At 43.8% G+C, this 20,081-nt stretch overlaps 1 protein-coding gene across 2 annotated transcripts; it reads right to left on the reverse strand.

Moving 5' to 3' along the window:
• Positions 1-7,665: 7,665 nt before the first annotated feature.
• Positions 7,666-19,543, reverse strand: SPP2 (secreted phosphoprotein 2). 2 transcript variants are annotated; one of them, XM_074910992.1, is made up of 7 exons: positions 19,469-19,543; positions 19,238-19,362; positions 17,772-17,894; positions 16,122-16,232; positions 14,449-14,503; positions 13,961-14,071; positions 7,666-7,972 (listed from the first exon to the last, which is right to left on the reverse strand). In XM_074910992.1, exons 1-6 carry the CDS (start codon positions 19,524-19,526, stop codon positions 13,971-13,973), a joined length of 573 nt encoding a protein of 190 aa, XP_074767093.1. In that variant the 5' UTR covers positions 19,527-19,543; the 3' UTR covers positions 7,666-7,972; positions 13,961-13,970. The 2 variants fall into 2 exon arrangements, with proteins under 2 accessions (XP_074767093.1, XP_074767094.1); XM_074910993.1 differs by having other exon boundaries at positions 7,666-7,975.
• Positions 19,544-20,081: the final 538 nt, after the last annotated feature.

Here is a 20,081-nt window from a genome sequence, read left to right on the forward strand (position 1 = left end):
TAACACATAGGTGTTGTGTAGCTTTATTCTAGAATGTTTGTAAGGGCACCAACAGAATTATTCACCGCAGTCTCAGAGGTCATCTGCAAGAACCACCTCTGCACCAGCTGCACTTGTCAAGTGCCCTCCACTCACTGTGTAATTACATCTGTGACGGTCTTTGAGCTGTAACACTTCTTCAACTTGCATCATCATCCCTATTTCATTTCTCTAATATTCCTTTAGGAAGGCCTGTCAGAAGGCTTTTGGGAAGATTAGATCAGGCTTCTACTTTCCTGATCCATCCCAAACAATTCTGAGCTTTATTCTGCAGAAACAGCACTGGCAAGACTTCACTACATTGCTACACTCCAAATACACCTTCAAGATCAATTCAGCTGATACGCTTGGTGTGGACATGAGGCTTACTGTTTTAATTTCCAGGTTTGAATGTTTCTGGCCCACAGTCCTCTGCATAGTTCCTATTTTTGATGAGCTCATGGATTTTTTTTTTTTTCATTTAAATCAACAGCCTTCAATTTGGGAGGCTGTTATTTTTTCCTCCATTATTCATTCCAGATCAAGAGGCTCAGCCAGCAGCAGCACCTCCCCACTGCTCAGAAAAAGATTCAGTCTCCAAAAGCACATAAGATTCTTTTTAAATTCTCATTAATCATGGCCTGTAATCCCTGGGATCCTGCCAGACTCTGTGGTTTTCCTGGTGGTCTCCTTCTTCAACTCCAAGTCTCACAGATAGCTAATGCCCTAAACCTCTTTGGTCTCTCAAGGCCAACAAGAAATCCTAATTTCCTTTCTTGGGCTCCGTTTCTTCCAGTTTAACCTCCCCCTGACTTAATCTGCAATGAAGATCTAGACTAGTTCCAGGACCATGACTGCTTGTAAGAGTTAAGACCCATGTTTGAAACTTCCTTTGCCTGGCCTAACACTTGTTTTCTAGCACAGACTCCCAGCTTGTCACAGAGAAGAAGCAATGCCCATAGACACATCATCACCACCTTTTCAGAAGCCTTCACCACATGGAGGACTGCCAAGTGCTCTATCAGCTATCTGATGTTACCTGGATTTAAAGCTGTGGGAGAAATCCACTGCTGGTCTTTGCAACAAGTGCCACACGTGTTGAGATCCAAGGCAGAAATGCACAGATGGATCTTGCTTTAGTATCAGTCTGAAAAACAAACAGTTTTTGGAAGATGGGGAAGGGCATGTGCCAAGGTACTCTGTGACTAATGAATCTGATAGTTCCCCAAGGATTTTAGTGCTTGAGGAGTCAAACAGGACTAGAGCAACAAATGGAGGAAAAAAAAAAAAAAAAGTGTTCTCCTAATGCTATTAGCATCACAGCCCCTCAGTAAAGGATTGATTCCTGTTTTGCTTCTTCCTCATGCTAGGAAAAGTGTTTTGTTTGGCTGCTGCTGCTAAAGATTCAGACCTATGGCTCAGTCAGAAGTAGTAACAAAGACAGGGCTGCACTCTTAAGTACACTAAGGGTCACTAATGGTAAATTCTTGTGTCACCAACAAAGTGACACAGAGACAGTATGAAGAAAATCCAAGATAAGTGGAAAGGAAATACCATATTCTGGGAAGAAAAGAACCAGCTATGGCCAGGACAAGCACATTCAACAAGTCACTCAACATAGTGCTTCCTTCCCTGAGAGATGTTTTGAGCCATCCTTGACTGAGACCAGTCAAGGTCACCCTAGACTGAGACAGCAAGATATGTAAGGACATCATAAAGGAGAATGAGCTTTCCTTTCCAATACCACAGGAAGAAAACTAGAAGAACATGCCACCTTGGCCAAGATCAGCCGGGAGACCTTCTTGAGTCTTCACATGGCAGCTGAACCATCAAACCCCACCAGCGATATGGGCAGACACTCATTCAAGGGAACTGGTCTGAGGTTCCAGGGATTTGCTGGTGGTCTGTTTCCTGCAAAGTCCCCACTGCACTGTGAGACTGAAGCAACAATTTGTCCTGGGAAGAGGGGAAAAGAGGATTTTAAAGTCAGCAGAAGGTCTGAAAAAGAAAGCACAGTGGCAGACAGCAGCAAATTTCTTGCAGGTTGTGCAAGCATTAATTAATGCACCCAATCTTCAGAGCCGTTACGATGCCCTCACTAACATTAATCAGCTGCAGTGAATGAGCTGACCTCTTGGACAAGAAAAGAGATGGGAGTGAGGACCAGGGGTGAGAGGAACAGGTCGAAAACTTAAACTATAAAAGTAAACCCTTTCTGCAACCAGCATTTCTCTAGCTTTCCTCTTACCAAAGGCACCTTACAGCCTGTAGTCCAAGGTAAAGGATGGCTGGGAAATTTGATTAAAATTTTATCATTTTATCAAAAACTATAAGTTTATCATGCAGGAGAGGGAAAAGTCTACTGTCCTTGGAAGTAAATAGCAAAACCATTGTTGTGCTGGGAGAGAATTTAGGCTCTGAGATCCCATGTGCAAAACATACACTCTAAACTGGCCAGGATTTTTTTCTCTCAGTTACTTCTACTCCTCCTATTCTGTTCCCTTCACCATTTAAACAAACAGATCCTCCTTCCCCAAAGGTAATTTTATCACACAGCAGGTCAGAAATTCAGAAGGAAAAAAAAAAATCAGAATTATTTGAAAAGCAGGATCCTGTCCCCCCCGTGCCAGCCTTGCATTTACTCAATTCTGACACCTAGTGGGCATCACCACTGGCGGGAAGTAGGAGCAGAAGTGGCCAGCCACGTTCACAGTCTTAGAAGGAATGCTGATGCTCAGCATTAGCTACTAATTCTGCCATGAGAGATGTGCTCCATCCATAGCACAGCTGTGTCTCCTTAAACCGGCCCATGCCTCCGTGCTGAACTCACAGACATACTGACAGTTGCGCATTCTATGGAGTCAAGACTGGAAAATCCTCAGGTTCTGATCCCAGCATCTCACTACTCTGAATCAGGACACAGGCTTGGCAATTAAGGCCTATTCTTCACTTCAGAGAGATCATCCAGGGGTCAGGCCGGTTTGTCACCCACCTGAGATTAGGTTGCTGACAGTAGAGTGTATGCCAGGAAATCTCCACATTCCTTCAGGATGAGCAATAACTTTCTTCCTAACATGGGCTAGGCTCCCTTCAGCTTTCACTCGAGATGATCTCTGCCCTTTGAGAAACTTTTTTAGACTAGTTTCACATAGCACTGAACCTCTCTTGGTTGCTGGTAATTCTACCCGTTCCCAGCTAGCCAAAATGAACAGAATTGCTCTGGGGCTACCAACACACCAGCACACTTGCCATGGCGGCACAAACCATACCAGTGTCGAGCACTATATGCAGCAATTATCACTGAGCATCTGTGGCACGATGGCAAAGAGACAGTCTGGGAAATGAAATGCCGTGGCAACCTGGAGCCCAAATACCACTGTTTTTCCTCAAGTGTTGACTGAAGGGCAAGAAGAGAACTGAACCCAGTTTTTCTGTGACACCACTGTATTGTTTGTCCTTCATCCATACCACACCATGGGAATTCCTGTTCAGACACTGTCAGCAAAAACATTGTTGGCGTGTACAGAAAATAAAAGGGAACATGCATATAAAATAACTGATCTTGTCATGAATGCAGGTTTTGCTGTCTTTTCATAGAGTAAATAACCAGCAGTTTCCCTCCTTCCACAGGGACAAAGTGAAGTGCTGGGGGTATAAGACACGCTCACTGTGTGGAGGATCTCCTGACACTGCCCCAGCTGCAGCAGGTAGCTCCTACTCATTCCCCAAATTATAGCATGAGTCCAAATCAGCATAAGTCCTCACTTCTTTCCTCAGACTACAACTACTGCAGATGCTCTGCATGGAGCGGGTGACTATGTTTTCACCTTCTGGTGAGGCAAGGCTCAAACAAAGTGCCACGGAGCCCCTGTATGGAGCAAGCCCCAGTCTAATATCCCAGAGTTTTGATGTCTCCCTTCAGAAATAGCTCCTGGTTTTGCTATCTCAAGAGTTTCTGAACAACCTCAAAGTCTACAAGAAGAGAATGTCTACTCTGCACGTTCCTTCCACTGCAAATAGCATCTCTAAGCGGTGTGGGGAAAGCTCCCTCCCTGTCCCTGCTGTTGCATAAATCTTCACTCTCCAAGCAAAACACAACAACAAAACTAGTGGTCCACTTAGACAGAGCCTGCCTCCTCCGCGGTGTACTCCACTCTGCATCTGTTTGCAGCATTCCTCCTTTCTGTGCTAAACACAGAATGCTGATGTCCCTCGTACAACATAGGTTCTCACGTAGCAAAGCTACTGTAATAGCTTGGGCAGGGTGGCCATGGAAAATGTAGCATGCTAATGGACAAGTCAAAATATTTATTGGTGCAGGAGTGCAAAAATGGCTTGATAATAAAGTTCTCCATTTGAGCCTGCGGCCTCTGAGGGAGGCAGTTTTGGAGCCCACCAGTGTACTTGGAGGATGGGAGTCCACAAGTGTGAGGACGTGGCTGAACACAAACAGAACCAGGACCCCAGTAGGATTTCAGGCTTTAGTCACAGTGAGGAGAGATTTGTTCTTGGACGTGGTTGTGGTGTTTTAGACCAAACTCTCAGACATGGGAGTTGGAAGGGAACATTCGTAGCAACTATCATTGGTATGCTGGAGCAATAAGTGCTTGAGTCAGCAATTTGAGACCACGAAAGACTTGAGTAATGCAGACAAAGAAAAATACTACTCCCCAGTGCCAGATAAACATCTGCACAGCAGATGCCACATCAGCTTCTAGGTGTGAAGGTATTTGCATACATGCATCAAGGAACTTAAAGCACCTGTAATCCATTTTGCTGGGAAAAAAAAGTGCTTTCTTTGCTTTTTTTTTTACAGAACAGTGGATATGATTAGCATATAGGTGTGCCACGTATACTGGAGAGGGCTGGCCTTTCATTACATCTATCAAAAGGAGATGTTACAGCCCACACATGCGCTACAGTGGTGCCTGCAGACAGACTCCTGCCCTCATTCCCAAGGGACATGACTGCAAAGTCCTGCTTTCTGAGAAATTTTTGCTTGTGGGACACCTGTGTTAGAAATGCTAAGAGAGTAGAGGACCTTTTCTATACAAGACTTCTTAGCTCAGACAATAATTGTGAATGTATAATAATCTATATCTATAATAATGTATAATAATCTGAATGTCCACACACTGCCAGTGACAATGTACTGGCAGTGTAGACCATGAGTGATGGAAATCCCTGCAGGGACAGATCCCTGCCACTGAACTTCTGTCTGCAGAGGGCAGATAAGGTAAATTAATGATGCTGAAAGTAGCTTCCTGAAGGAAAGTTGTGCTCCACTATTGTTTGCTTACAGATGGTTATTTCCCCAAACACACTGCACCTGAAAGAGCAAGGGACAGGCTCTGTTCATCATTCCAGGATCGGCTAGCCTACCCTTAGCTCAAAGACAAGTTTTCTACTCCAGGTCTTGAAAGATCCACTACCAAACTCAGTAGTCTCTTCTGTCTCTTTTCCCTGACATTCAGAGCCACAATATAAGGATTTTGTAGCAAACATGCTCCCTGCCTAGTTTGCTGATGCAGAGGCCTGCTGCTATGCTCTATCAGCAAAATATGACTGCTTTTAGGCCAAGAGAACTGTCTGCTGGGAACTGGGAAAAACAAGAGTGAAATAGGGAAGAGTCCAAGCACAGCTGAAGTAGGCTCATGTGTCAATCCACCTCATCCTTTCCAGGAGACAAAGTCAGGTCTTAGAGGAACATCCCAGGAATTTCTTCTGCTCACTCATGCCTTTGTTTAGGACAGGAAGACATACATGTCTACATGAGAAGAGAAAGGCCACAATCACTCGAGCTCAGGAATTTCTGAAAGGAGCTAAGCTGTTTGTTCCCATCAGCTTTTAAATGGAGAGTCATGTTTCTACTTAAAATCAGCACGAAAGCGTGAAGACAACCTTATTAGAAGGAGGATGCTGAGCAAAAATTACTCTACTGCATCAGAGAAACAGATTATGTGAGGACTCTGGAGATGTACATGCACAACGAAGGAAGGGGTGATGTTCCCAGTCCTGTTGACAGAAGCAAAGCAAAACCACCATGAGTAAGGAAAACAGCCCTTCCTCTGCTGGACCTCTACTCCACACCTTACCTTTCACCCCCTTCTTCTCCCTGCTGCTGCTAAGGGTAATCATCAAAGGCTCCTCTGACTATGTGTTGTCATGTTTATAAGATAGAATCCCTACAAACCAGATTACCTTGCTGCAATCAGTAAGGAAAATTAACTGAGACTCAACCTGGGTGGGAGAGTTGCTTTAGAGAGAAAAGTCAGTTGATTTTGAAAGGCGAGACGGTTGCATAACTGATAAGGAGCCAACAATCAATTCTGCAGCTCCCATGACCGCCACTTATCGAGAAAGACAGACGAGTACTAGGGAGTCAGCAGCACAACTGCAAACCAAGCCAGTGCGTGGTGTGGTGGGAGTGAACAGGGAAGCAGATCTTAAAACCCAGCTGACATGTCTTCCTAAAGAGGACAGCTTTGTTATATCTGCAGGTTTTAAAGGCTTCTTCAGCACTAAACGGCACTGTTGAATACTGACAGGCATTCAACTAATTTGACTGTTTCTGCCACGGAAAATTCACCTGTTATTTTGATCCGTTTGGCACAAATCCATCATAAGCATGGTAAAAAACACCTATCTGGATCTCTAGTGGTGAGGCAACAGGCACTTCCCCCAGAGTACTCTTCCCACCCCATACCGGAAAAATGGAGCTGTAAACGAGGAAAGAAAAACATAGAGAAAGACAGGGAGAAAAACACATTTGGTCCCAGAATTGCAAGTTCCTCACCTGGTTTCTTTTCATTGCAGCCAGTGGAAAGTCATGCTTCACAGTGCTCAGTAAGAGGAAACCTGTTTCACTGGGATCTCAGCATCATGCAACATTCACGGAATCAAATCGCCCAAGCAGGCTGACTCAACAAGTGCAGTCTGAAGGGTCTGCAGCTCAGTCAGGAGACACTCCCCACACCGCAGGGCTGCTTAGTTCTTATAATCCTGCTGATCCAGGCACCAGCACGACCAACCCAGCATATGGGTGAAGCTTTGCTGTTATCCCAGCGACATACAAAACACCTCTTCAGAAGCTTCACTATGTACATGACAGCTTCTATAGGAGCATCTTCTATTGCCTGTTTACAGATTACTCATATATGCCCAGTGGGGTCACATCTGCACTAGGTGAATGAGGGATGCATAGAAGGACACCCCTAATACCAGCCTACACCATAACCATAGAACAAACTTGATGGGAAAGCCTTCAAAAACGAAGAAGCAAACCCCAGAACTGCACAGTAACATTTCCTTTCCCAAAGGGCGGTGTGGAGGCTCTGTTTCATGAAGTGGAGAGAAAGGGACAAGGCTGAAAAGACCTGTATCCCAGGAGAGAAACAGAAAGTCATTAGGACCCGAACATCACTGTCATCAGTTTCCCTCAGCTCCCCCCATTAGAGGCCAAGCACCCATTAAAGCTAGATTGCTGGGCTAAAACTCAAGCTCTGGATCTGTAGCAAGACACCTTGTCCACAGATGTCCCACCACAGAGAAAAAGGAATTAAGTGCCTTTATTGGTTTGAATGAATCGATAATTAGCTACAAGCATTACAGAAAATTACAAGCAACTAGAGAGCAATGCAGAGCAGATGGAATAATGATCCTTTAATAACATCATTATGAGATTGTACAACACATACTTGACACAGTTAGGCTAGGTGTCTGAGACAGTCCTCCCAGTGAGCTCTAACACATCAGAAGGTGGTTATCAAGCGTGTGCATTTAGCATCTCATGAGCTCATCCAATGGCCCTTTGACATTACAGCAGAAAGTGAGTTTAGGGAAAGACTGTCACTTCATTACAGAAATGTTTTTCACAGAAGGAGGAAAGGAAATGGCACCAGGTTCTTTCTTCCCATACTGGATCTTTGAATCTCGATGCTCCTCATTCTCCAATCTACTTTAAAAAAAGGGAGGGGAGAGAAATGTCATAGCTCAAAATTTATCTCATATTTCACAGAACTAACCTAACATCCATGGCCTTGGAAAAAATTTATTCAGCTTCACTGAGTTGCTTATTAATTTGTTTAGCATCAGAATCACAGCATGAGGAATCTGCAAAAAGAAACCTGCATATGCAACACACTTCACATGTGCACAAATGTCATGTCAATTGCTAACTAGTGTAAAAGAAAAAAAACAACAAAACCACCAAACTGCTAGAAAAATTAACAACAGTGAAATAAGCCACATATCTACACATATTGTAAAGTCTCAAAAGCAGAGATGGTTGAGCCTATAAGCTGATGTATGGCCTTCTGAGAAATGTATCTGAACTAAGAGCTACAATATGAAGAAGAAATTTGAGATATGTTTTTCTAAGGAACATATGACGGGTTCTACAGCAGTCTGTAGCCTACACTGTTATCTTCAGCAAGTTTGTCACCATGGCAACCTGAAATTTTTCTGTAAGCCAGTTTCGTTAGTAAAATTTTAGAGATAGATTTGTGCCAGAAAGGAGTGTCCACACATGTGGTAGTGATAGATAGAGTGACCCACTGGGAGAAGCTTGTCCAGGAGCGCCTGGGTCCTGCCCAGCCCTGGAGATGGGGGCTGCAGGCCAAAGAACCAGAAGCAGCCACTACATTCATCATCAGGGACCAAGTGACAAGAGAAGAAACAGGAACAAGTGAGAACATGAGAAATTCCAGGTCAGCTTAAGGAAAAATCTTCCCCCAAGAGTGCTCTGACACGGAATCTGGCACCCAGCCAGGATGAGAGATCTATATCCTGAGATATTCAGACTTACACAGCCTCATGAACCTGACCTTGCTTTGAGCCAGGGCTGGGCTTCCAGAGGTCCTTCCCAACCTGCACATTTCTTTGACAAGCTCATTTCTAGTGCTTGCAAAATGCAACGTTGAGCAGTACGCTGGAAGACAGCTGAGAGCCCTTTCTGCTCCTCCAGTGAAGTCCTGTTGGTTTTCTCCAGGAATTAGACTAAGGGGCTTGCAATGAGGCCTTAAAGACACAGTGAACTCTAAGGAATCATCCAAGCTCTGTGTCCTCCAGAAGCAGGAACAACTTCCTCAGTGCAGGAGTGGGTCTAATCCTTCAAAACAGATCCAGAAGAGGTGGACAAAGGACAAGGCAAAAATCACGGCCCTTCAGAATAGCAACAAGAGATTGTCACAGCAATTCTCCTCTCTGCTGTAACACCTCTGCCTCATCCCCGCACCATGGTCTAACCTGAGCATCAGCAAAGGTCCTGCCTGGGTCTGTTTCAATTTCAGTCCTTCAGCTCTGAACAGATGGAAGCACACTGTCTTCTCTGTACAGCATATCACCGATGCCGGGTGACACCAAGGACTGAGCTATCACAGACTGACTCCAAGGCAGGAGCAATATAAGGGTAGCCTGTCATTTCCTCCACGTTGCCTAAGCAATAAATTGCTCTAGCTCTCACTCTCAAAGCTGATCTGATATGGACCTCATGCACTATGCAACAGATCCCATTCTGCAGGGATTTTCCTTCCCTCTGAAGCTTCACTGTTTTCTCCAGAAAGCAATAAGCCGCTTTCTGAGAACTGTAGAAACTGGGGTGGGTGAACAGAGAGGAGAAAATAAAGACAGAATATATGAAGCCATGAGAATACAAAACTGGAACTAAAACCAAGCAGCTTCTTAATGAGGACACTGGGAATAAAAGCTCTTCTTGCTATGCCCCAGGAGGCTTATGCACCCTGCTCCATTATTATTTTATAGAAGACAGAGAAACAAGCAATCCATTTCACTGGAAAAAAAAAAAACAACAAAACAAAACAAACCCTACAAAAGACCTTGTAGTTCATCTAGTCCAACCATTAACCTTACACTGACTGTTCTCAGCTACACCATATCCTGAATTTCCTGGGTATGAGAAGAGGCCCAATGTTGCCAGTTATTCTTTGACTGGAAAAAACCCTGCTTCTGCAGGGCTGTTAATCAGCTTGTAACAACTGCCGTCACCACGTTCCCACCAGCAGTGAGCCATGCCAGGTGAGAACTCTGCCAGAGAGTCATTTTAAGAAAAATGCAGAAATCTCGAGGAGGAAATCACAGCCCCTTGGCTTGATACAGAAGGAATTTGATTGTCTGTTAAAATCTGCTTTCCTTGTGTGATTAATGACAGTAAGAGAAAATCAGCATTCACAATCTACATGTATATAGCAAGCAAAGGCAGGAGCTTTCTTCTTAATTTTATTGTTCAAGGAAATGAAACATTGCTGGTGAGACTCCAGACATAAGTCATAGGCTGGACTCCACCCTGTACAAAAAAAAAAACCAACCAAAACGCCTTAAGCAGTTGATTTTGGAAGAGAAGAGCGTTGGGGCCCTTTTCTTTTTCTTTCTGGGGTTCAAGGTGTTACCGAGTTTGAGCCATTTTTTAGGCTCCTCTTTGCAATTCAGAGCCACAAACACCATTAAGCAGATTCCAGCTTAAGGGAAGCCATAATTCCTTATACCTGTGCACATACAGAAAGCTTTTCATGTTGTGTGCATGCTAAACAGCACCCTTTCAGAGCAGGAGTCCCTCGTCCCCAGGGGTTCAACAGGGGATTGGCTGCATCACTCACAAGCCCTTTATGGACACTGGGGCAGCTGTCACAGCTCCAACAAGCTCTGCACATACCTGGCAAGCCAAGCTAACTAATGACCTTAACACTTGTTGCAGGCTAAGGTTGTTAACCAGTGATCAACTGTTGTACAGCAGCTGGCTCTCCTGCTGTCACTCACTTATGTGCCCGAGCTATATGTTGGGAAAAAATGGTCCACAGCATGACATGTGAATTTTACAATCTCCCCAGTTCCAGAGATGCACTAGGAAATAAATCCAGAAAATCTGATTAGGACTTGTCACCGAAGCAAGCTCATTAATCATTGATGTGGTTCTTTCATATGCAGTTTGCTAACTCCTGCAGGCACCAGCAGACCAGTGGGTCTGAAAGCTGCAGACTTGAAAAAGTTCTTCTTTATATAACAATTGCAGTGATTTTTTCTCTTGAATATTTAGCTTATTCTAATAAATAAAGAGCCACAAAGTGCCAGTGAGATCATTTAGCCTAGCTTCTTGATCTAGAGGATTCCCCTGAAATAATTCCTTAGCCAAAGAGAGAAGATCTAGTTCAGAAAATGTAAAATCCAGCATGAAGAGTTCTGTTAGCCACTTGCATTAGTAATTTTAGCAGCAGTCAGTTATCCATACTGTTGTGTAAAAAAACAAATCACATTTCATTTCTTACCTGAACTTGTCTAGTTTTGTCTGTCAACAACAGGTTCTTTGAGTAAGAGATGAAAGTCTTCTATTATTAAATTGCTTTTTGCCCAGCCTCCCCCAAAATATTCTCAGCTACGCTAAGGCAGCTGAGCTACTGCCATCTCAAAACACAGCCCATATATCCCATGCCCCACGAAACACTGCCATCACAGCATGGCTTGTAATAATGACAGCCATGATTACACAGGTGCCAAAGTACAGGATAAAAAGCCATGAATAACTTTCCCTGGCCTCGCGTGAAATAATTTAGATACATGTGGCTCCAAATTAAACCCATGGATGAAATCCTCTAATTCTGGATACAAGTGAAATTGAGAAGTAAGAATTCTCTCCAGACTTTAAAGCTAAGTCAAATCAATAAAAGAAGAGAAACAAGGAGTTTTGAGGGGTTTTGAAATTCTCCCTTAATATCCTGATGTATCTGCCTCTGAGATGTCCAAAAACCTAGGACACTGCTATGAAACACAGCTCCATAAATGACACTTGCAACCTATATTCAAGAGCAGAAGGTATTAAAACTCGAATTGCACATGATTACAAGAACCATAAATTTCTCCCCGTTTGTTTCATGTTCTCTTTCAAGATTTTACAGCTTGCTTCTTGTTCAGAGATTTGTCAGACATTAAATACAGGAACACAAAACATTTGTGATTACTGCTTAATGAGGATAGCTCCTCTTGAGAGCCAAAGAATTAATTTTAAGATCCCTAGCATTTTCCAAACACAAAGAAAAGGATGTGTCCCCATTTCAAGCACGTAGATCTCCTTCCTCACTACTTTTCTGGAAGATCGGTTGAAGAAGGTTCAACCCCAATTCACCCAGTCAGACTGAGACAGTTTGGTTCTCAGAAGCCAGCAATGGTCTGGCAATTATAGACTTCGTCCCTCTCTGGAACAGAAAGTCAACCTTATGCTACTCTTCAGTAAGCCTCAGTCTTTCCACACCATCTCCTTGGATTAAAGGTACCCAGAAGGACACAGAGTGCACATCAGAATGCCACGGCAATATGCTCAAGGAAATTCAAAGACATTTAGAAAAATTAGAGATTCCTATAAGAGGAAAGGCAGTGATTAAAACAGCCTATCACCTTTACTGGCTCATGGATGAACTAAAATAGCATATGGATTTAATGAAATCATTTTTACAAACGAAGACCTGACCTAGCAGAATGACTGGGTTTTCCTTTCATATCTAGTTTCTAGGAGAGTAGAGGATATGTCTCCTTCAGCACATCTAGGTTTACCACGGATATGCTTATGAGTAACATGTGTTAGTTTTTGGTGAGTCATCAGTGCTAAATTACATCTAAAACTGTCTTGTTTCCAATGCAGCAGGCCTGAACTGAGCTCCACACACATGGAGCACTCAGTTCTGGCACTGTCTGCAGGGACAGAGACCTGCTAATGATATGTACCCAAGCGAGTGTGCAAAACCTTGTTAATCACAAAGACATAGTGCTAAGTAATTTCCTCTTCCTTTCCCAACTACTTTAAAACTGTTTAGCATGCCAAAGAATGATCTCCATTCTGTGTTGCTAAAAGTCTTTCAGAACCACTTCCCTTTAGCTTAACTCCATAAGACGGCAGGTAAAATATCAGCAGCAATTAGAGCTACTCCCACATAGAGCCTCAGAAGTAAGTCAGCAAAGGTGGTTTGTGTAGGATAGGCCTTGCCAGCTCCAATGAATCACAAGTGCCTTTCATTATCATCCCCATCAACTGGGCTCCAAGCATCTCCTTCACAGCTTCTCTGCAACAAACATTTCCCCTGGGTAAACTGCATCTCGGTTCTCCTGGATACCTTACTACCATGTTCATTTTTTGTTTGCTGAACGGTGTGCCCTTGAGGACCTGTTGCATTAGATTTGGCACAAAGACACGGCCATTCCTCAAAGAGTCTGCAGTATAAATAGACACAACAAGCCATGGGTGGGAGGAGAGCACCAGCACAAAGATGACTTGCTGAAGGATGGGGACACCTCACAACTCATCTGTGTCTGCCATACACAGCCAGGGCACATTCCAGACCCCCACAGCCAAGTGATACATCCATGCTAAGGGCAAACAGTTTGGATAAGGTCCAAACTATCCATAAAACATTAGACAGAAACATGTCCCTGTCAGCCAAGAGAGATGGAGGCAAAAAGGCAGAACTGTAGCTCAAGGCTTGAGCCTTATGCTAAACTCAGTCCAGTGGATTGATTTTCTTTCAGGCTGTTCACACCACCCGCACACCAGGACACTTTAGTTTGCATGACTATATGGGATGGACTACTCAAGATTGAGCGAAAGCCATGAGCTCTGCAGTCTTCCTGGGAGTGAAGCAACAAGAGGAAAATCAAAAATGTCTTCCGCTGCCTTGACAACTGGTCAGACCCCTGTTCTGTGAGCTCACAGAGATTGCTACCCCATCAGCATCTATCAGTGGTGCTGCTAGTGGTGTTTGTGTCACTGCATTTCCCTATAAGCAAGTCCTACAAGTGTCTAGAGTAAAATGGCTTTTAACACGCTTGCAGCCAAGAACCACATTCCCGAAGAGGTCCTTTACCCTGAGCAGTCACTTTCCCACCCTGCCACAAAACCTGCAGACCTAGGGTGTATGAAAGCTACGCTTTGAATTGTACTCACCCAAACCATATTATTCAATCTTGTCAGAGCTGAAATAGCTGGGTTTATGCCAGTCTCCACGGCTGCTGCCTCTTCCTCTTGAAGGGAAGGCTTCAGGAGCAAATACATCTTCTAAAAAAAAGAACACGGAGACAGACGCGAGTGTTATATGCTTTCAAACATGTTCATTCAGCATTCTGCACAACATCAAGACAACCCCGAGGATGCACACAAGCATCGGTTATGAGAGCACTAATCCGGCAATCCCGAAAATGCATACACAGAGTATACAAACCTCAGCACTGCCCTACGCTGCAGCCTAATGCCCTCACTGCTTCCTCAGTGAGACACCCCTCTGCAAAGGAAAAAGCAGTTGGCCATGACCTGAGCAAACTGCTGGTCTTCCATATTTTCTTCTCCCCCAGACAGATGACTTTCAGGTGGTCCAAACGGATGATCCAAAAGGCAAACATGTGCCAGGACAGTCCAACATGGCAGCAAAGGCTTACCTTCTCTGCGACTGTTGCCTCGCCTGTTGGGATTCGTTATCGGCATACGCATCACCTGTAAATCAAAGAAATTTCCTTAAAAAGCTCATCTGTCAAGAAGTCTGCCTCTCCTTCATTTCCTATGTGATCACTGAAGAAATTCCAAACTTCATTATTAATTTCTCTGAAAACAAGATTAATGCTGATACTATTGCAAAGCAGTGATGTTGCTAAGGAAGTCTGCGGTTGCAGGTAGGCTCTCAGGTCAATATCTTTTGTACTTAATACCTTACCTGACCTCCCTGTAGTGCAGATACAGCCAGGAGAGAAGAGCCTGGAGAGCAGAGTTTGTGTTGCAGTCACACAGGGCACCTCTTTGACTCATTTATCCCAAATTACTCTTTCAAAAGCTCTCCATACTCTTTCTTTGTTGGTCTCTATCCAACATCCCAGCCTCAGCCAATCACAATTCCTTGCTCTAACCAAATAGCCACCAGCACTATGGGAGCTACACCACACCATCTCAGCCAGGCTGAAATCCCTTGAACTGAGTTACAGCTCTAGAGCAAGAGCTATGGCGCACTTGCTGCAGCCCTCTGCAGAAAGAAATACTTTCCTTTTCACGTACAATAATTCCCTTTGGCATTTATTCCTTATTAACATCGTAGGAAATATATTCCCCAGCAGGAATATTGGCAGCAGTACTGAATTGTAAGTGATGGTTAAAGAAGACTTGTAGGAAGATGTCTGCTTGTAAAAGCAAGTGTTTATACTGAGTGCCCTATTAAACAAGAGTTATGCTTAACCCACAGAGGACAGACTGATCATCCAAGACTACGTTACATATTTCAGTACTTCACACGCAGTCTTTCTGCCCTGCAAATCAAGACTTCCTGTGGTGCATTCACTAGCTAGCTCTGACTAGAGATTCTGGAAAAAAAAAAAAAAATTACAAGTTAATTTGGCAGTACAAACCAAGAGAAGGTGACAGAATCCTGTTTGCTTAAAGTTATTTAGTCACTTGTACTCTCCAAAAATAAAAGCTGTCCATATCCTCTGGCACCTTTGCTTGTGCAACTATCTTTATTCCCTACGTATAATCCTCAAGCACAACATCCACTGTAGATCTGTGCTGTAAGTGCAGGCACCCAGGTTCAAGTGCTGGTTCATAGAAAAAGTGGACACTGGTGTGATCTGAAGACAGCTAGCAGGAATTCACAGGTTGGGTCAGCCTTTAATTACACCTTAAAAACCAAGTAAGAGCTCAAAAAGGGAACACAAATCTCAGCCAGAGCAAATGTTCTGCAGCTACACTGTGATTACATGCTCAGCTGAGAGCTGGGTTTGGTAACAGAGCCAGAGCCATCAGTATTTGTTTCTGCCTGTAAGATGTGCCAATCACTGTTCTCCAGGCACATCCTCTACACGTCAATGAAGAAAGAGTGTCGGAGTTGGTGGATGTGCCAGACTGCCGCAGGGATTCACACTCTCCTCAGGCATCCATCAAGCAAGGTCAAACCTCTCTGCTGATGGAAAGTGAAGCATTATAGGAGACAGCTGGATTTCAAACCACATTCAGTTCTCTGATCAAAATCTCCAACTGCAACAGTTGCAGTTCTGGATGCAGTTCTGCTTCTGGATGAGCAGAATTTTCGCTCCCCCAGGCCGCAAATATCAGTTTTCCCCTTCCTTACCTCCTCGCTGCTCATCGATTCGGAACTGGATGTGCCATGATGGCACTGCACAATAATGTTTGAGATCAGCTCACCGGAAACTTCCACAACACTTCTGCAGAAAGTGGTTGGCTGTAAAGGATCAAAATAGAGCAAATATTGTACAGCAGAGCTACAGTACAAACCCTCTCATGGGATTTTCATTGCGTGTGGGAACCTATACAGAGATTTTAAAAACAATTCCAAAAGGAAGAAACTCAAGTAAGATTATACACCTAGCAAATTATTGGAGCATACTGCAGCCAAATGAATATATTCTGGCAGCATATGACTACATACAAGTCATTGCTCCACTTGCTAATATGCAACTTATTGCATATTAGCTGTTTAAACCTTTGAGCCTGCTCAACGTAGAAGAAAATCTCCAAATCCTTTTCATGGCTCTGGCATCACCAGTCACAAAGAAAAGCTACGCAGGGATATGCTGACAGCAGTTCCAGCTCTGGAAGTTAAACTACTTTTAAAGAAGTTGTCTCTATGATTTGACAGAAGCTCCAGTAAAACCTACCACCCAAATTTGGAAAACAGAGATCCTCACACTATCTTTCATATTGCCCCAAGAAGAAAAGGAGATGGTGTCTGCTTGGGATACAGTGATAACTTCGCAGCACACTCATCAGTTCCATATTGTCCCATCTACACGCACACACAAGCTGCTCAGTTCAAGAGTAGTGATACTCAAAGAGATGTTTACCCCCCCTCTTCAAGGTGCAAGCCACCTCCTGAGGTAGTAGCAGGGCTCACAAGCTCCGAGGAAAGCCTTTGTGCCACCTGTTTGGTGCCTTCCCAGAATCCCTCCTCTTCCCTAAAGACTGGTCCCAGGAAGGACAAAGAGGTTTGGCAGCCATTCACAGAGGAAAAAGAGGTGAGAAGAGCTCAGCTAGGAGCAGCACAAAGAAGCAGACACTCTGGAAGTCTGACACACGCTATGGCATCATTGCACACAAGGAGGCAAGAGCTACTCCACATGCTTTGTAAAATCTGTGTAAGCAGTTAGGATACAACCGTTCAGAAGCTTGCAATGGAAGCCATGTTTTGGCAAAAATAACTGTGCACAGAGAACTCCAGATTCCAAGATGATGTATTTACACCAGAGCTAGTCATCTAAGAATCATAGCACAGCAAGAGCTATATCGAGAGCCTGATCCGTGTTTATTTCAGGCTGAAAAGATAATTGAAAATCTGAAAAAGATTAGCACTGTCAGCACAGAGTGGGAATCTGCACTACATAAGAAGATAAGCCTTTATATGGTGCCTAGTTGCATGACAGACAAAAGCAGGTCAAATGACAGTTTTTCTACCCTCTTATCTTAAAAAAGAAGCCGTAACTTCCTTTCAGGATTTGATCCCAAAGCACACAGACACTTTCGCTACATGCTGCTGCAAAACACGCATCCTCTTTTCAGCTCACAGCCGTTCCTGTGCTCCCCACTGACCAGGCAGAAGAGTTTACCAGCACTGACCCTTCCCATCTAACACCCACTCCATGCTACAGGTTGTATTTGGATTTGGTTTTGTTTTCATAAAGCCAGTTATTCATCATTCTTCAGCCCCAGTAGCATTTCAACATGTCCTGAGAGCATCCTGCAGGGAAGGGGGGGCTTCACTTACCACGAAAGGCCCAATTTTGAAGTCACATGTGAACGGGTCTCTTCCTGAAGCTTTTGGGCACACAGTTTCACGAATGCTGAGCTGCAGCTCTAGTCTATAGGCATCACTGTTCCACATGTCAACCTGGTAAAAGGAAGGGCAACACAACATATAATTAGTGTCTGTCATTCTTCTATGCCCACTACATGGCACCCTTGCTTCTTTGTTAAGCAGAAGCAAGACGTAAGGGCATTATGGGTCAGTGCCCAATTTAGAGCAGACTATTGAGCGAGGGAACAGCTACTTCATTGTGCTCAGGAGTTATTCTCAGGCAGACCTGGTAATGGCAACATCTTTCCAAGGGGATTTAACTTGAAACGTCACAGCCATTGCAGGATCCTCCTACTGCTCAGAGACAGTTGAGGGGGAACTATAGCTGTCAAAGGCAGATAAGCATAGCATTACCCCTGCATGCTACCCCCTCTTCTGTGGGAACCAGGGTGCTAAAAGCTCTGCTTTGGATATTTAGACTGCTTGGAAAGTAAATCACACAACTGCAAGCAATTGAATTAATGCAGCTTATAGAGTTGCTCCTTGTCAGCTCAGGTGCTTTGATGGGCAGCATCCATACAACACTACAAGCTTTAGAGAGTTTGGTTGCTTTCGTTGACACATTAGGATTTTCTTTTCTCATTCCCACAGTCTAATCAATGTTTTAGCTCAAGATGGGACACACAAAAAACCCCAAAACAACCCCCCAAAAAAACCCAACAAACAACAAATCCCCACTGCTTTCAAGTACTTTTTTTTTTTCCCCCAAAGTAGATCAATCAAAAAAAAAAAAAAAAGTCATCATTCATTCTGCAGAAGACTTGATATATCCCATCTATAGAAACAGATTGGTTCTGAGGGTGTTCAGGAACATGGATACACTAACTTTAAAATAGGAAGCTTTAACTCCTTAACTCTGGCTATCCAACACAATTCTTAGCAATACAAATTAACACAGATATGGGTTTCCTGTCTGCATCTGTACACTAGCAGAGTTAAACCAGAACTGGTGTACAGAGTCAGATGACATAAATACAGATTGGAGAAAGAATCCTGAATGTGTTTGTGGTGGCATTTATTTAGCAGTGCAGACATTCAGCTGAGACCTTCAGATGAACCAGGTTACTTTATGCCCAAAGCAAAGCAGTTAAGTGGAGGTATTTTAAAACGCCAGTTTTGAATACAACCTTACAAGACATCCCTCAAAGATTTCTATTCTAGGGGTGGAAAATTTTAATTCCTAAATTATTTTTAATTACAAACCAACAAAGAATATTTAGGTTCCTAAAGCCATAACTGCAGATATTGCCCCAAACCCACCCTCTTCCAAGCAGCATCAGAAAATTCCAAGTAAATCTGGGCTTCCAGGGTTGGGTGAAAAAGCATCACAGCAAAGCATATTTGAGGTAAAGGATCTCCACTGTCTGCACACTTACTCTTGTGACATGGCTCCTGACAACACCATAGAGGTTTGTCCCCCATGACTGAGAATTGATCCTTGCAATGGAAGCATTGAGAGCCTCTTCTGTGACAGGGAGTTCATAGTCGTACACCGGAAACCCTGAGATGGAGGCACAGTTCCGTTAGAAGTTCATTGTGGTCTTGTACTTTTTTCCTCCCTGAACTACTGTAAGAAAAAGGAGGTGGCTCCATCCTGAGCAACTTACCCAAACACGAGAAAACACTCAGTGTGAGTACAAAAATTAAGATCCTCATAGCGTGCATTTCAAAATCTTCTGGTCTTTTCCCTCTCTAAGCAAGGATTTCCAGTGCATATTCCTCTGTCTTTATATAAATGCAGCCTTGATCCTACACCTGACCTTCCTGTGTCCAAGCTCTGCTACAAACATTGCACTTTAAACAGAATTGATCTGAGAGTAAATATTTGCCACAGCTTTTCTCCATTTAGCAGTAGGTCTCTGATAAGAGATGGGCCACAGTGTCTTTTTCCCAGGACTGCAACTAAAAGGGAACACTGAATTCCTGATATCTCTATATCCAAAGGCAGAATCTAGTTATTTTGTTTACTCTTAGCCATTAGTTATCCATTTAAAGCTGGCAAATCAACTCTTTCCTTAGCACCAGACCCAGCACCTTTGTGTCTCAGCAGCAACTGACAGCATTTACGAGCTGCTGTTCCCTGAGGAGGGGATGATTCCCCAGAACAGAATGGAAATCCCAGGAATGGAATCCAACCTGTCCAACACCACCACCACTCTGCAGGCCAAAGTACCCAACAGAAACCTCCCAGGCACATGGCAGACCCTTGGGACACCCCTG

Source organism: Athene noctua, chromosome 7 (genome assembly GCF_965140245.1).
Source record: "Athene noctua chromosome 7, bAthNoc1.hap1.1, whole genome shotgun sequence".
In the NCBI taxonomy this organism is placed as follows: domain Eukaryota; kingdom Metazoa; phylum Chordata; class Aves; order Strigiformes; family Strigidae; genus Athene; species Athene noctua.

Excerpts from the sequence above, each read along its gene's own strand:
- SPP2 (XM_074910992.1), bottom strand. The coding sequence starts at position 19,526 with ATGCACGCTATGAGGATCTTAATTTTTGTACTCACACTGAGTGTTTTC. Across the intron at positions 19,363-19,468 it reads GAGTGTTTTCTCGTGTTTGG|GGTTTCCGGTGTACGACTAT; the intron begins GTAAGTTGCTCA and ends CCTCCATCTCAG. Across the intron at positions 17,895-19,237 it reads TCAGGAGCCATGTCACAAGA|GTTGACATGTGGAACAGTGA; the intron begins GTAAGTGTGCAG and ends TCCTTTTACCAG.